A 17,051-nucleotide genomic window follows, 5' to 3' on the forward strand; every position below is an offset into this window, starting at 1 on the left:
AAACCCAGCAGCACTTACAAACCCATGCCAATTTTTCCACAATTCACTTTTTTCACCAAAGGGGGGAACTTCGCCACAATCTCAGCAGCCGAGCATGGCCGTATATGCTCAGCCCAATCTAGTCTCCCCGACCCCCGACAGTGATTTCCGGACCCGACCTATAAAAGGGCATCTCGGATAGACCTGGCGGTTCAGCAGGAGGATTCATCCTCTGAAGCATCTGGGTAATGCCAATTTCTCCCAGCCCCCCTCCCTGATCCTGCATCTCCGCCTGTCGGATCGTCACCGATGGCCTCTCGGGCACCCGACCCGGCCGACTCCACGAGGCCAGCCTGGCCGCGCACTCGGCCGCTCGGTGCACGGTGGGTGGATCCTGTAGCTCCACTAGCGCTCGGACCTCAGGGTCAGGAAGAGCAGCTAAAAATTTCTCTAGTGCCAGTCTGTCCCACGCCTCCACTGTAAGGTCCCGATACACGATCCTGACTGATTGGTAAATGTCCTGTGCCAGCTCCTGCACTGTCTCGCCCGGCTTTAATCTGCGGTGCTGGAGCTGGGCCCGCACCAGATCACAGTTTGCCGCGAACCCAAACCGACGGCTCAACGCCTCGCAAATGTGGGAGCTGGTCAACATCCCTCCGCGATCACGTTTCACACATCTGCGGCTGGTCCCCGCAACGTTGCCACCAAATTTCCTGTACGTTCCTGCTCATTCCACCCGTTTAGTCGGGAAATGCACTCAAATTGCGTCAGAAAAGCTTCAACGCTCCCTGACCCGTCGAAATTTACCAGGGGGATCACTTTTACGGTGGCCCGCTTCTCAGTTTCTCCCTTGTCCGAATCCAGCCCAGGGATCAAACACCCTTGTGGCTGCGTATCCAATTTCGGAGCCCACTGTGGCCAAAGATGTTTTGTGGTGAGGGTCTCATGGGTCAATTTTGCCTCCTGTTCCAAACGTTGAATGGACCGATTCACCTCTTCCCGCAGGATCTTCTGGGCCCGCACAACCTCCTCCAAGGCTCCGTCGCAAGTTTGTAGCTGCTCCTCAACCAACCCGGACACTCTACTGACAAAAGACAGCTCTACCAGGCCTTTATCCAAGACTTCATCTTGGCTCATAATTTTATCTTGTTCGTCCAAACGAGCCTCCAATCCTTTTACCTCCTCCGCCAAATTAATCCCTTGCTTCCTCAGCTCTCCCCACTCTTCAACCTGCAGCTGCATACGAGCATCCACACAGGCACGATGACGTTCCAGGCTTTCATCCACTTTATCAACCCGAATGTTCGTTGCATCAATTTTATCTACCAATTTTTTTTGTATATTTTCCCCCTCCAATGTAATTTCTACCTTTGTTTCCTCCAATCTATCCTCGAATTTACTTTGTATTTCTCCCAATTTAACATCCACACACTCCTGCATCTCAGTTTTCATTTTCTCCATCTTTTCCCCCAATTCATCCCTCATTAAATCAATCCGTGCACCCACCTGTTCCCCCATTACCCCCAATCGATCCGCCATCTCTGCCCCCTGTGCCGTCATTTCTGCCCTCTGTGTCACGAATTGATTTTCCATTTGTGCCGTCATTTCTGTCATTTGTGCCCCCTGTGCCGTCATTTTTGCCCCCTATGCTGTAATTGCACTCATTAAACGTTCCAACATTGTCCAGATCGTCATCGTGCCGGTTTCCGGCGCTGCCGCCTCCGTTACGGGCGATGAAGCACGGTCCACGCTCGGAATGGGGGAGGTTCCAACCAAACCCCCGTCTCTCCCTTCTTCCCCCGACTCGCTGCCAGACACGTGGCCTTCCTCCTCAAACATCTGCACATCCGCCATGGTGCAGAAGTCCCGTATGCCGCCAATTAATTTAAATTTGAAAAATCCCGCCAAAATTTTCCCGCGCTCGCGCGCTTTTCTGTAATAATTTTATATTCCAATTAGTGGCGAGATTTTAATCTTGGTATATTCTCCCGATACCAAATATAATTTAGAGGGGTTCGAACATCCAACACCCTGACACCAATGTGACGTCCACGGGACTTGAACAGTCCCGCCAACGTAGAATGAGCCGAAACGATGGAGGCAGTTTATTTATTTATAACCCAAACATGGCGGTTCTAATCGCTCTTCCGCAAACGGGACGAGGAAGGTGGCACGAGTCGCTTTTCACTGAGTTGATAACGTTTATTTCTCTAACCAGAAATAACAAGACTCGGCAAGAAGAGGGATCCGGGGCGATTCGACGGGATGGTGTGGGATCGGGCGTGGGGAAAACACAGACAATTCCAATGAATATACAGATCTCAAACCCTCTAAGGCGCCAAGTACACACACACACACACACACACACACACACACACACACACACACACACACACACACACACACACAAAACGTAGCTATTTCTGGTGGTCAGGCTGGACCGTGGTGTGGACGCAACTGTCCCTGGATTGGCGTCGGACGAGCTTGCCTTGCTCTCGTCAGGGGGGGCAGGAGAAACCGTGGTGCAGTCGACCTCCTGGTCCTGGCCCAAGTCCGCTCACAGCCGCCAGGGAACCAGTTCTGGCATCAAATTGCGAGCAGGAGAGGGAGGCAGGTCCGCCCGCCGTTCGACCCCGTACTCCGAGTCAGCAGAACCCCAGAGCCAACCAAGGTGAGGCACGAGGCTCAGCAAGGCTCCAAGACACGATGAAGAACACGATCGAATCAGCACAACAAGTATGCTTCCCGCGCAACAGCCTCCACACCAAAAAAACACGATCTTTTTGTCCCGATCTTCTTCCTCTTCCTTTTCGACCCCGAACAGAACCTTTTTATCCACCTGTCCTCGTCACTTCCAATCGAGCCGTTTTATTGGCCCACCGCCGTCGCCTTCCGCCAATCGTGATCACGGGGCGGAGCCATCCGCAGCCCTGTCCTGTGACGTCACGGCCAGCCTCCAGGGACTACTAAAAGGGGTTTACGCAGACACCCTTACCCTATCCCGTGTCCCTATCTAATTACGTGACAATTATCATTTCCCCCTTGAAGAAATGAACATTTACTAGACAACTTATCACCACTGAATTGCTACTTATTACATGGAGATCCTGGTAAACTCGAACAGCATGGCATACCTAATTAAATATCCTAATTACCCTTTGAATGCATACCCCCCCCGTCAAACGTAACACTGCCCCCTCCTCTGGTACCACAGCTCCTGCAAGGTATATCACAGGCGCTAGCGTACCAGCCTTAACACTTACTGACTCACACCTAATTAACCTAACGAAATAAAGTAGGAGGGGCAATGGGCAGCGAGTCGCAGCTAACTTACCTATCCTGCTTAATGTACTACCCCCTTATGGCCTTATCCTCGCCTAAACAATCATTCGTTTTTTGTTTTTTTTTGTTGTTTTTTTATCACATGAGAGCACTGAGCGAAGTTGCACTCCATCTTCTGGATCATCGCTCTTGCCCAACACTCTTCCAGTGATCTGGGGAGGGGAAACAAAAGGTTCCACAAAAACACAACACTTATACTTTACATTCCTACTCTAAGCCTTAACGACACTCTTCACAGGATATTTACACTTGACCGCGTCCCCCAGTGGATGCTAAAAGACCCAGCGTTACCTGGGGAGCCAATTTTCAAATTTGCTTGCCCCAAAATTATGCGGACATCATGCCCTTGCTGCACATGTCAAGTTGTGCGGGATCGAGTGGGACCCATACATCTTCACAACACTCACACCATGGTCATCATCACATTTCTAGGTCATGGTCCTCATTTTAATCATGCAGGCTGAATCCCGTCGTGGCCGTGGGGTGGGTTACCACAAGATGATGGGGGCATCTCAGGTGCAACCATGCCCACAGGTAAGCTTTAGTCCAACCCGGACGTTTCTCCGCCCCGCTCCCTTTGATTCCCTCCCCCCTGGTAGCCATCAGCTCTAATCCCGTACAACACTCTGGAAGGGGTCTCACTGGCTCCTCTGGCCTTCCTGGGTGGCCAAGGTCCTACGCGCCTTGGTCACCCAACCAGACCCTCTCCCGGTTGCCTCCAGACACTGTCACCATTAGCCACCAGGTGGTGAATCTCCTTTAAGGGGGTCGCAATTCACGCTCACCGTGAGCTTCAGCAATCCCTGTGGACAAGCACATTATCCCCACCCACAAAACCCACATGACTCCCCCACCCCATCGGCCTTACATGTGACACCTGCATTTCTAACACTTCACCGACCATGACCTTCCCTGTCACCACACCATGTCCAATAAAAAATCAATGTGTGCACCATACATTTCACTTCTTAACTTAAAACAACTCACACAGCACTTCTCACCCGATCCACGCACCAGCCATTGGACAGCCACTTGTGCCCGCTTTGTTACCAATTACCCACTGTCCCTATTGTCACTCTAAAACCCAGCAGCACTTACAAACCCATGCCAATTTTTCCACAATTCACTTTTTTCACCAAAGGGGGGAACTTCGCCACGATCTCACCAGCCGAGCATGGCCCTATATGCTCAGCCCGATCTAGTCTCCCCGACCCCCGACAGTGATTTCCGGACCCGACCTATAAAAGGGCATCTCGGATAGACCTGGCGGTTCAGCAGGAGGATTCATCCTCTGAAGCATCTGGGTAATGCCAATTTCTCCCAGCCCCCCTCCCTGATCCTGCATCTCCGCCTGTCGGATCGTCACCGATGGCCTCTCGGGCACCCGACCCGGCCGACTCCACGAGGCCAGCCTGGCCGCGCACTCGGCCGCTCGGTGCACGGTGGGTGGATCCTGTAGCTCCACTCGCGCTCGGACCTCAGGGTCAGGAAGAGCAGCTAAAAATTTCTCTAGTGCCAGTCTGTCCCACGCCTCCACTGTAAGGTCCCGATACGCGATCCTGACTGATTGGTAAATGTCCTGTGCCAGCTCCTGCACTGTCTCACCCGGCTTTAATCTGCGGTGCTGGAGCTGGGCCCGCACCAGATCACAGTTTGCCGCGAACCCAAACTGACGGCTCAACGCCTCGCAAATGTGGGAGCTGGTCAACATCCCCTCCGCGATCATGTTTAACACATCTGCGGCTGGTCCCCGCAACGTTGCCACCAAATTTCCTGTACGTTCCTGCTCATTCCACCCGTTTAGTCGGGAAATGCACTCAAATTGCGTCAGAAAAGCTTCAACGCTCCCTGACCCGTCAAAATTTACCAGGGGGATCACTTTTACGGTGGCCCGCTTCTCAGTTTCTCCCTTGTCCGAATCCAGCCCAGGGATCAAACACCCTTGTGGCTGCGTATCCAATTTCGGAGCCCACTGTGGCCAAAGATGTTTTGTGGTGAGGGTCTCATGGGTCAATTTTGCCTCCTGTTCCAAACGTTGAATGGACCGATTCACCTCTTCCCGCAGGATCTTCTGGGCCCGCACAACCTCCTCCAAGGCTCCGTCGCGAGTTTGTAGCTGCTCCTCAACCAACCCGGACACTCTACTTACAAAAGACGGCTCGACCAGGCCTTTATCCAAGACTTCATCTTGGCTCATAATTTTATCTTGTTCGTCCAAACGAGCCTCCAATCCTTTTACCTCCTCCGCCAAATTCATCCTTTGCTTCCTCAGCTCTCCCCACTCTTCAACCTGCAGCTGCATACGAGCATCCACACAGGCACGATGACGTTCCAGGCTTTCATCCACTTTATCAACCCGAATGCTCGTTGCATTAATTTTATCTACCAATTTTTTTCGTATATTTTCCCCCTCCAATGTAATTTCTACCTTTGTTTCCTCCAATCTATCCTCGAATTTACTTTGTATTTCTCCTAATTTAACATCCACACACTCCTGCATCTCAGTTTTCATTTTCTCCATCTTTTCCCCCAATTCATCCCTCATTAAATCAATCCGTACACCCAACTGTTCCCCCATTACCCCCAATCGATCCGCCATCTCTGCCCCCTGTGCCGTCATTTCTGCCCTCTGTGTTACGAATTGATTTTCCATTTGTGCCGTCATTTCTGCTATTTGTGCCCCCTGTGCCGTCATTTTTGCCCCCTGTGCTGTAATTGCACTCATTAAACGTTCCAACATTGTCCAGATCGTCATCGTGCCGGTTTCCGGCGCTGCCGCCTCCGTTACGGGCGATGAAGCACGGTCCACGCTCGGAATGGGGGAGGTTCCAACCCAACCCCCGTCTCTCCCTTCTTCCCCCGACTCGCTGCCAGACACGTGGCATTCCTCCTCAAACATCTGCACATCCGCCATGGTGCAGAAGTCCCGTTTGCCGCCAATTAATTTAAATTTGAAAAATCCCGCCAAAATTTTCCCGCGCTCGCGCGCTTTTCTGTAATAATTTTTTATTCCAATTCGTGCCGAGATTTTAATCTTGGTATATTCTCCCGATACCAAATATAATTTAGAGGGGTTCGAACATCCAACACCCTGACACCAATGTGACGTCCACGGGACTTGAACAGTCCCGCCAACGTAGAATGAGCCGAAACGATGGAGGCGGTTTATTTATTTATAACCCAAACATGGCGGTTCTAATCACTCTACCGCAAACGGGACGAGGAAGGTGGCACGAGTCGCTTTTCACTGAGTTGATGATGTTTATTTGTTTTTATTATTAACCAGAAATAACAAGACTTGGCAAGAAGAGGGATCCGGGGCGATTCGACGGGATGGTGTGGGATCGGGCGTGGGGAAAACACAGACAATTCCAATGAATATACAGATCTCAAACCCTCTAAGGCGTACACACACACACACAAGTACACACACACATACACACACACACACACACACACACATACACACACACACACACACACACACACACACACACACACACACACACACACACACACACACACACACACACAAAACGTAGCTATTTCTGGTGGTCAGGCTGGACCGTGGTGTGGACGCAACTGTCCCTGGATCAGCGTCGGACGAGCTGGCCTTGCTCTCGTCAGGGGGGGCAGGAGAAACCGTGGTGCTGTCGACCTCCTGGTCCTGGCCCAAGTCCGCTCACAGCCGCCAAGAAACCAGTTCTGGCGCCAAATTGCGAACAGGAGAGGGAGGCAGGTCCGCCCGCCGTTCGACCCCGTACTCCGAGTCAGCAGAATCCCAGAGCCAACCAAGGTGAGGCACGAGGCTCAGCAAGGCTCCAAGACACGATGAAGAACACGATCGAATCAGCACAACAACAAGTATGCTTCCCACGCAACAGCCTCCACACCAAAAAAACACGATCTTTTTGTCCCGATCTTCTTCCTCTTCCTTTTCGACCCCGAACAGAACCTTTTTATCCTCCTGTCCTCGTCACTTCCAATCGAGCCGTTTTATTGGCCCACCGCCATCGCCTTCCACCAATCGTGATCACGGGGCGGAGCCATCCGCAGCCCTGTCCTGTGACGTCACGGCCAGCCTCCAGGGACTACTAAAAGGGGTTTACGCAGACACCCTTACCCTATCCCGTGTCCCTATCTAATTACGTGACAATTATCATTTCCCCTTGAAGAAATGAACATTTACTAGACAACTTATCACCACTGAATTGCTACTTATTACATCGAGATCCTGGTAAACTCGAACAGCATGGCATACCTAATTAAACATCCTAATTACCCTTTGAATGCATACCCCCCCTCAAACGTAACAATATCATCATTATTTAGACAAAGCCACTGTTGCTCACAACTTCAGGAATGTTGTCCTTTTCAATTTTGTGCACGAGTTCAATGTCTGCTTACAGTACGTTTCATTCAGAACACTTGTACGGTTTAAATTTCATCGGGATTCTTTGATGTTTTTATAAACTTGAGAACTGAGTGAAGGACTTACTGCACATTGAGCACTTTCAAGACTTAACACCTGAATGTATTTTTTGATGTTTGTTTAAACTTGATGATTGAGAAAAGGCCTTTACCCACAACACTTGAAGGGTTTCACACCTGAATGTATTTTTTGATGTTGATATAAATGTGATGAACGAGTAAAGGCCTTACTGCACGTTGAACACTTGTGGGGTTTCACACCTGTATGTATTTTTTGATGTTGATTTAAATGTGATGATTGACTGAAGGCCTTCAAACACAGAGAGCACTTGTGTGCTTTCTGACTTCCTTCGACATTCTCTTTCAGGATGTTTAGAGAACTATTCTTCTTGTTGTTGCTGGACACACCAATAAGTTGATCAACGTCCTGACAAAGAGTGCGTGTCACGTGATTATTGAAAGGAACTTCAGTGTCGACCAACGAGGAACACTTGGAACAAGAATCCTTTTTCATTTGTTTCTCTGCAATGGCAATTCACAAAGAGGATCAATAAATCCCCTTGAGAATAAAACATTCAACACAGAAAACACATTGTACTCCAATTGGATCAAAAAATTTGAGCGATGGGAAGAAAGAGGAGAGAGAGAAAGAAAAAGGAAAGAAATAAAGAATGAAGAGAAAGAGAGAGTAAAATGTGAGCGAGAAAGACAAGGAAAGAGAGAAAGAGAGAAAAGCAAACACACACACACACACACACACACACACACACACACACACACACACACACACACACACACACACACACACACACACACACACATCTGTGCTTTTCCTCCTATCATCAAGGAGTGGGGGTCCCAAAGGCTTTGCCCCAATCCCGTCATCTGGCGAGTTGCCCTGCAAAGGGCAGCAGCATGGGAGGCACTCTCCATTCCTTTGCATTTGTGGCCGGAGTGTAAATCTTGCCCCAAACCTCCTAAAAAGGTAACCCAACTGCAGGAGGACGTCCGCAGACAGTTAGGCACTCGGCATGGATGGCCATTGGCTCACAAGGAACTCCTCCACCCTTTGACAGGTTTTGTTTATAATTCTGCTGGGTGTCCATATCATACACCCTCCTCACCAGGAAACCTGGTGGGGAAGACGGTCTTCTCATTTTTTTACTGTATACATTGACGAGGTTCGAGGCTCGTATCAGAGCTAACACACAACGCACAGCAAGGGGAGCATGAGACCAAAGGGGTGGGAGATGGAAGGACAAAAGAGTGGGGAACAGAGACATGAGGAGATCTGTGGAAGGGAGAGGTATGGGACGGGGACCATGGGGAATACAAGATGGACATTACAGGGACTTTCAGGAAGGAAAGCAGGGAATTTGAAGGAGGTGGGTTTGGGGTGGATTAACGGGGGCAGAAAAGATTGAGGATTTGGATGGGGGACGATAAGAGGTGGTGGTGAACAGCTGTTTTGAAGGCCTGGAGGGAAGAATGGGATTGAAGAGAGTGCGAAAGTTTATTCCAAAGGTGGGGAAAAAGAGGAATGAAAGAGTGAAGGTGAGCAGTGATTCGTGATTTTGGGAAATTTACCAGAGGGGGGTTGCTGGCGAACTTTGAGCGCCCTGAGGAAACATTGGGGGGGACATCTCACAGACTGAGCAAGGGGGGGGGCACGACCAGAGAGGAGATGGTAGAAGACAGAAAGACCACGGACCTGCTTGCAGTGATTGGCCCAAAGACAGAGCCTCACCATGGGATATACCAATTATTCTAAATTCCTTGGTTTCCATCGCGTGAAGCCAAGAAAGGTGAGAGGCAGGAGCACCAGCTCAGAGGGGAGAGCAGTACTCCATCAGGCTGCGGACAAAAGCTTTTCAAGTGGTCAGGAGTTCCGGTAGGCTGAGGAAGGACTTTGCATGATGGAGGATGCCCAGTCGGCGACTGGCTTTGGAGGGAAGGTTGGAAATGTGGCTTCCCAGGAAAGATCATGGCAGATCGTGAGACACAGAAGCTTGATTGAAAGGACTTCATCCAGAGGATTATTGAGATCGTCGATGGGGGAGTTTTCCAAACGGTCCTTTCGGAGAGACATCGTGAGTGTGAGATTTGTCAGAGTTGAAAGAAATGTCCACGTGTTGGACCAGTTTGTGATGTTATCCAGAACTGCAGAGAGCGAAGAAGCTGCTGCTTGCCGGTCTGAGGGATGCCAGATGGCATGGTAGAGGATGGAGTCATCAGCAAAGAGATAAAGAGTATTTTCCAGGGAGTGGGAGAGATCATTGATGAAAACCAGAAAAATAACAGGGCCCAGAACACAGCCTTGAGGAACTTCAGCCTGGACATAAAGAGAGGATGAAAGAACTCCATTTAGGGACACACGTTGACTGCCACATTTGGGGCCACAGAGGAAGTCTGCGAGCCATGAGTGGAGATGGTCTTGGATACCACAGGAGGAGAGTTTGGTGAGCAGGGCAGGGTGCCAGACCATGTCAAAAGCACACGATATGTCGAGGGATATGGCTCTGATTTCATGTCCGGCATTGAGAACCTCCATCCATTGTTGGGAGAGTAGAAGTAGCGTATCCAGGGTAGAGTTACCTGGTCTGAATTCAAATTGATGATCGGAAATCAAGCCATTGGAGAAGAGGAAGGATTTAATGTCTGAAGCGATGATGGATTCCACAACCTTTTTGATGGTTGGGAAAAGGCTGATTGGTCTGCAGTTGAAGGGATCTGTTTTTGCACCTTTTTATGCAGAGCGGTAATGTTTGCTGATTTCCAAGCAGATGGCAGATGACCTTGAGCAAATGAGAGGGTGAGCAAGAGCAGAGAAGCAGGTTTTTAGGACACGAGGGCTGATGACGTCTGGACCGGTTACAGAATATGAGTCGAGGTTTGACAGAAAACTCTCCAATTTGTAAGAAGAAAAGGACACAGAGTCCAGGGACAGTTGGGTGCGACTGGGTAAGGTGGGTGCAGAAATCAATGCGTTTTGGACACAATATTTCGATGCAAACACCGAGTTGAGGCATTCCGCCTTGTTACGTGCAGTATAAACAGTGCGGCCATTTGAGGTAAGGGAGGGGATGGAGAGGGATCATACACCAGAAGCAGATTTGATTAGATGCCACCAGGATTTGGAGGTGGGAGAGAGGATTGAGAGTTCAGACTTAAGCTTAGAAAGATGTTGTTTTCTGGCTCTCCTGAGGGGAGATACACTCTTGTTCCAAGCTTTCAGGTGGGTGCTGAGATTACCCTCATTTGGGTTTGCTTTCTATGAGGCAGAGGCAAGTTGTTTTCAGGACAACTGCTTCGCCACAAGCTTCGGTGAAGCATGGGTGGGAGGAAGGGAAGGACAACTGACAATGAGAGGGGATAAATCTGTGCATGAGAGAGAGCAAGTTTCTTGAAAAGAATTCCCAGGATGAGTTGATGTCAGAGAAAGTAGCGATGAGAGACCAGTCTCGAAGTTTGATGGATGCTTGAAGTCCCTGCCAGTCGGCTTGAGTGAAATTCCAGACTCAACGGTGCTGAAGTGGTTCCCTGATAACAGCCAGAGAGGTCCACTTTGTCAAGCAGGTGGTCAGAAGAACCAATTGGAGCGAACCGAACATCTGAACCGAACAGCAGATATTTTCAGGGAACTTTCACCAGAAAACCTGGTGGGAGAGACGGTTTTGTCGCCGACAACCTGACCATGAAACAGGTTATTACAGGTTTACATGGTCCCTGAAGCAAGTCACAGATCTAATCCGGCCTGACCTTCTGGTGGAACTGCCTCATTCCAACATTGCTGCTCACCTCCTCATTTGTTCCTCTTTTCTCCCTGCCCGTGTCGCCAACTTCCATATTCTCTTCAATCTCCTTCTTCCCTCAAGGTTTTGAAGACAGCTGTTCCCAACCATCTCAAATCATCCCCCATCCACAACCATCATCTTTTTTGCCCTCATTAACACCACCTCACCCCATCCTCCTTACGAATTTCAAGTTTCCCTCCTGAAAGTTTCCTTCTGCATCCATCTTGTCCACCCAATTCCTCCACACCCATTTTTTGTCCACCGCCCTCTGTCTCGGCCTTCGGCTTCGCTGTTGGTGTTTCCCCCTCTCTCTGCTGTTGGTGTTTCCCCTTCTCTCTGCTGTTGGTGTTTCCCCCTCTCTCTCCCGTTCCTTTTGTTCTGTTGTGTTCTGATCCGTTCAGTGTATTCGGACTCGGTATTTTCATGGATGTGAGTCCATGTCGGTGACCGATCGATTACATCACAACCGTCGGTAACGTGCAAGTTCTCCGTGAACGTCTCGACGATCAAAACAAATTCGGTTTCTGAACGATCTTGGTGTTCGAGTATCTACACGTCATGAAGGTAAGTACAACGTCTGTCTGGAGAACAACCTCCGTACAATGTACAGTAATCGTTGTTTGTAAATGTAATAACTACAATGTCGATGAGGTTCACACCTTTGTCTTGAGAGGGCGATTTATCCACAAACTCAGATTTGATCTTCATTTTCACAACAAGATCTGGAAAAAAGACACAAGGACAAAACCAAGTGAGTCAGGAACGTTGAACAGTTTAACAATCACATTCATTCACAAAGGACAACAAGGTGATTCAACTAAAGGCCCAGTCGCACCTTGACGTTTTCGCCAGCTTATGCCATTTTTTGGAAAATTTGTCTAAAACGCTGGTACACGTCAAATACGTTATGGGTAAGTTTTGATAACATTGAGAGAACGCTGAAAAACACTGCCATACGTCGTTGTACGCTGGCTTTAAACGTTGTACTTTTCGGTGGTCCTCAAATTTTCCATGCTTGAAATTTTAAGACTTATGCCAGCATATGACTCACACGTTCCGCATAACGCTGGCCATAAGTTGTAGGCACGTCACGCGATCGTTGACACACGTCGACACACATTACTTGTGAGTTACTCATAAGTCGAAACACGTCGAGGTAATATTTAGCGTACCCGAAACTTATTTCTAACCTATGAGTAACGTGTTGTACTCACGTTACGCGATCGGTGACACACGTCGACACACATTACTTGTGAGTTACTCATAAGTCGAAACACGTCAAGGTAATGGTTAGCGTCAGTGTTCCAGACTCCCTGTTTTTTTTTTTTTTACGTTTTTTTTTTCTTCCTTCCTTTGGTATGATGGTGATTTTGACACTTCGATTTCTAGTGCGGTTATAATATAATAAAATTAATAGGCTGCCGCTCAACGATTTAAATAATAACCGCACTGTACACTGAACACCGTCATACCGAAGAAAAAAACCAGGGAGTCTGGAACATTGACGCTAACCATTACCTTGACGTGTTTCGACTTATGAGCACCTTACAAGTAACGTGTGTCGATGTGTGTCAACGATCGCATATCGTGCGTACAACTTATTCCCATCACATGCGGAGCGTGTGTCATACGGCAAGTACGTCGGAAAATTTTCAACATGTTTAAAATTACAAGACGTACTCCACTTACTACGACGTATGATAGCGTACTTTAGCGTTCTATTCACGCATACCAAACTTACCCATACCGTATTCGACGTGCGCCAGCGTTTTAGACGCATTTTTCAGAGGTCGGCATACGCTGGCAAGATCGCCAAGGTGTGACTGCGATGTTGACACTTCCATTTCTGCGGCGGTTATGACTTGAATCGTTGTGCGGCAGCCTTTTCCTAACCTACGCCACGTCATCGTCGGCGATGCGTGCAGCGCGCTATGCATAAGTTAGACTATCGTTGGGCATAGGTTGTTAAGGCCGACAACAGGTTCAGCATTCGTTGGTATAAGTTATCGATAACACAACGAAACGTTCTGTGTCCGTTACTAATACGTTATGCATAAGACCAAGTCGTGATGAATACGTCCGAATCTTTAAAAAAAACATCAAAAGTTCAACGTAAGCCAGCGTTTTACATACATTTTAATACGTTGCCATTGCTGGCTAAAACGTCAAGGTGTGACTGAGCCTTAACAAGGGCAGGGATTTACTACACGAACCCAACCAACGTGTCCACCAAGGTTCATCCGAATCCGTCCACAACCAGTTGAGATCTCGTGATCCTTCACCTTCGGTGGTGGAGGGAATGAGTTTGTGGTTCGAACCTTCGTATGGAGGGAACGAATCATCGACGAACTCGGACTCGATCTTCACCTTCACAACACCATCTGAAACACAAACAATCCGTGAAAAGGAAACATCCAGGAACCACAAGATCTCGTTACGGAGAGAACGTCACGTACCGGGTCCGGACTCCTTATCCTCGGGTGAACCGACAGTGGACCCGCTGTGTGAGGGACGGACTCCGGGATCGACCGTGTTTCCTCCATCGAAGCCGTTCGTGGATCCCGGGGTGTTCGCTTTGTGATCTTCGCCCGAGAGATCTCGGATCATCACGCATCGTCCTCACCACAGGAGACTGTGAGGAACACGAGGGGAGAACCTGAAGTATTCCGGGAAAAAACAAATCACGTGATCACGATAGATTCACGGTTTCTCAGCGGCAGATTCGCGCCGCCCGGTCACGTGACCGACGAAACAGGAAAACATCAATTGATCGTATCACGGGCAAAACTACCAAACCATTAAAATTCTGAATAATGACGTCATTAATATTAAAACTCAGAAGCCAATCCGAACAACAATAATATTAATCAGTTGAAAGGGAGTGTCAGCAGAAAATGGTGGGAACACAAACAAATTTGTTATCGAAGGAAATTTTATCTTTTGAAGACGCCAGTTCACGGTCGAGGCTCATGGAAGGGCTCGGGCCCAAAACAGATGAGGACAAACATAACAAAGGGAACAAACAGCAAGACTGAGGGAAAAGGTCGACGGAGACGGACAAACAAGGGATGCAGGTCACGATGAGGGGTTGGGGAGAGCGCACAGGGTGGACAACATGGAGAGAGAAACAAGATTTTGGGAGAGGGGTGTGAGGTGGTTTAATGGGGGTAGAAAACATCATGGTTTCGGAAGGGGGGATGACTTGAGGTGTTGGTGAACAGCTGTCTTGAAGACCTGGAGGGAGGAATGATATTGAAGAGAGTATGGAATGTGGTGTTTTCTGTGAAGAGAACACGAGTTATTGCCGGCTTTGTGAACAGATTACAAATCCCTTTCTCAGTTCATTCAGTCAGACATCAGGGGACGGGGTGGTCAGCCGGTTCATGGAAACACTTGGGTGGAAAGGTGGAGGTAATTTGATTATTTGTTTTTAACCATGGAAATGCAAGCTTGGTTCGAGTAAAACTTCCCTTTGTATGGATTCCCCACAACAAAGTGAGGGTGAAACAACTTGGATCGATCGACATAGATATTGTTGCAGCCTCAGATACCGAGACACCAGCTTTTCACTCAGGGGGATTATTCCCCGGTTGTCCTCGGTAGAGCCGGACCTGGGACCAGCGTTCACAATTAACGTTGTGGTACGGTGGGTTGTTTTAGAACCACGAACGCCACCCAGATAACCACGAGTTCCAGTGTCCACCGTCTAATTACGCCGTTTAACTCGGTCACGTGGTTACCTGAGCGGGGAGCGTGCCCTCGGCAAAGCACCAATGTTATCTCGATTAGATTTTAATAAGGGCGGCCGAGCGTTTTAACCGCTGGTACGTGTCGACTATTTTTGGTCAAATCTGTGGTAATTACCTCCCAGTCTATCTCGGTTCAGACAATGCCAGACCAATGGACGGAAAGGACAAACACGGACATGTTGGAAGTCAAAAATCATATATTAATAATAAAATACATTTTAAAAAAGAACTATATTTTCTGAGGTAAATAAATGAATAAGTTGAAAAGCAACCGAAATGAATAATTACTCAGGCAAAATCAATCAAAATGCCAAGAAAGTGAAAGGGAGCAGATGCTTATCGGGGGTTGACTTACTTTCAGCTAAACACAGAAAAGGGTACCCAGCAAATCAATCAAGGGCGGGGGGGGGTAGGAGTCGTCTCGCTCACCAGAGAGTAGTTGCTCGTGAAGTGAAAACGTCCTGAAATGTGTGCGTGCGTGCCACGTCCGTCGCCAGCACCCAGCCTTGCCGTGCACCCTCTCGCGAACAGCATTGAATGCCAGTCGACGTCTGGGAGGGCACCGAGATCGTCTGTCGCGGGTTTAGAACCTGGTGCTGCGACACGGGCAGCTCCTCACACTTCACGAAACTGGTGCCGTCCAGTGACCCACACGGTCCGTCGGTGAATGACTCAGCAAACCTCACACGTTGGTGACCGACACATGCCTCACTCGTTGTCGGCGCTGCTCTCGCCCACATGCGCACCACATGCTCGCTTGCTCAAGTACTGGGAAGGACGAATTGTCTCGTTGTTGGAGCTGGTCAGACACCCACACGCGCACTACACGTTCCCTTGCTCACTTGCTCACTTCCTCTCTGGCTCGCTTCTTCCCTCGCATGCTTCAACTCTCGCTTCTTTCTCGGCTCACTTGCCCGCGTCTTGCTCGCTTCTCTCCTCCTTTTTCCTCTATGGCTTTCTTTCTCATTCTCTTCTCCCTCCTCTTACTTCTCTCGCCTCAGAACGGATCTCCAATTCGTTTTGTATATGCGGGCGCAGAGTCCCCCTCCAAGCTCACCCCGCCCCACTTGTGCATGGTTACCATGACGACCCGTGCGCTCTCAAAAAAAGGTGGGCGTCGGCGCCCGCGAAAGAAATACATGCATAAACGATGCTGAGGAAAAATAATGGCTGATGTCAGAGCTCGCGAAAGAAATATGTATCAATGTGTCTGTCATCAAGAAAAAAAAATTCCCATTAGGCCTTAGTTATTTTTATAACTTGGTTTACGCAGTTCTTCAGCTAAAATGTAGGTTCGGTAGGTCGAAATGTTGTTGTTGTTCGTCTTTCGGCTGCTCCTGTTAGGGGTCGCCACAGCAGATCATCCGTTATGATCCGCACACTGATTTGGCATAGGTTTTACGCCGGATGCCCTTCCTGACGCAACCCTGGTCGCCTCTTACGACACAGGGATAAGGATTGGGTTTTGCCATGATTCTGGGCTGCCCTTCACCCTCTCATAGCGCGGCCCAGCACAGAGCTCCCGTCCTCAAGCGATCCTCCAACCCAAGCCTCCGAGTAGCCGGATTACAGGCGCACGCCCCTACGCCCGGTGTAGGTCAAAATATAAATATAATTTCAATTTTTAGAAATTTTATATTTTTATGATTTTTTTTCGGATGTTCCATGGAAAAGACAAGGATAGGTGGGAGGGGGGGATATAAATCCCGGACCAGGAGGATCTAAGAAAACATTGAAGATGGAAATCCATTCAAAT

At 48.9% G+C, this 17,051-nt stretch overlaps 1 protein-coding gene across 4 annotated transcripts in view; it reads right to left on the reverse strand.

Annotated features, from left to right (window-relative positions):
- LOC147008060 (uncharacterized) overlaps positions 1-15,694 on the reverse strand; it is a 34,117-nt gene extending 18,423 nt beyond the window's left edge. The window contains exons 1-4 of one of the 4 annotated variants that reach the window (XM_085865775.1): positions 14,003-15,694; positions 13,829-13,927; positions 12,206-12,268; positions 7,482-8,274 (exon numbers count right to left, since the gene is read on the reverse strand). In XM_085865775.1, coding sequence (XP_085721901.1) covers positions 7,901-8,274; positions 12,206-12,268; positions 13,829-13,927; positions 14,003-14,153 — 687 coding nt within the window. In that variant the 5' untranslated portion in view covers positions 14,154-15,694 and the 3' untranslated portion in view covers positions 7,482-7,900. Of the gene's footprint in view, positions 1-7,481; positions 8,275-12,205; positions 12,269-13,828; positions 13,928-14,002 lie in introns of those variants that run through there. The other 3 variants (XM_085865777.1, XM_085865776.1, XM_085865774.1) reach the window with 3 other exon arrangements.
- Positions 15,695-17,051: the final 1,357 nt, after the last annotated feature.

The sequence above is a fragment of the Eptatretus burgeri genome, chromosome 22 (genome assembly GCF_056783735.1).
Source record: "Eptatretus burgeri isolate ZD-2024b chromosome 22, Ebu_testis_v1, whole genome shotgun sequence".
Lineage (NCBI taxonomy): Eukaryota > Metazoa > Chordata > Myxini > Myxiniformes > Myxinidae > Eptatretus > Eptatretus burgeri.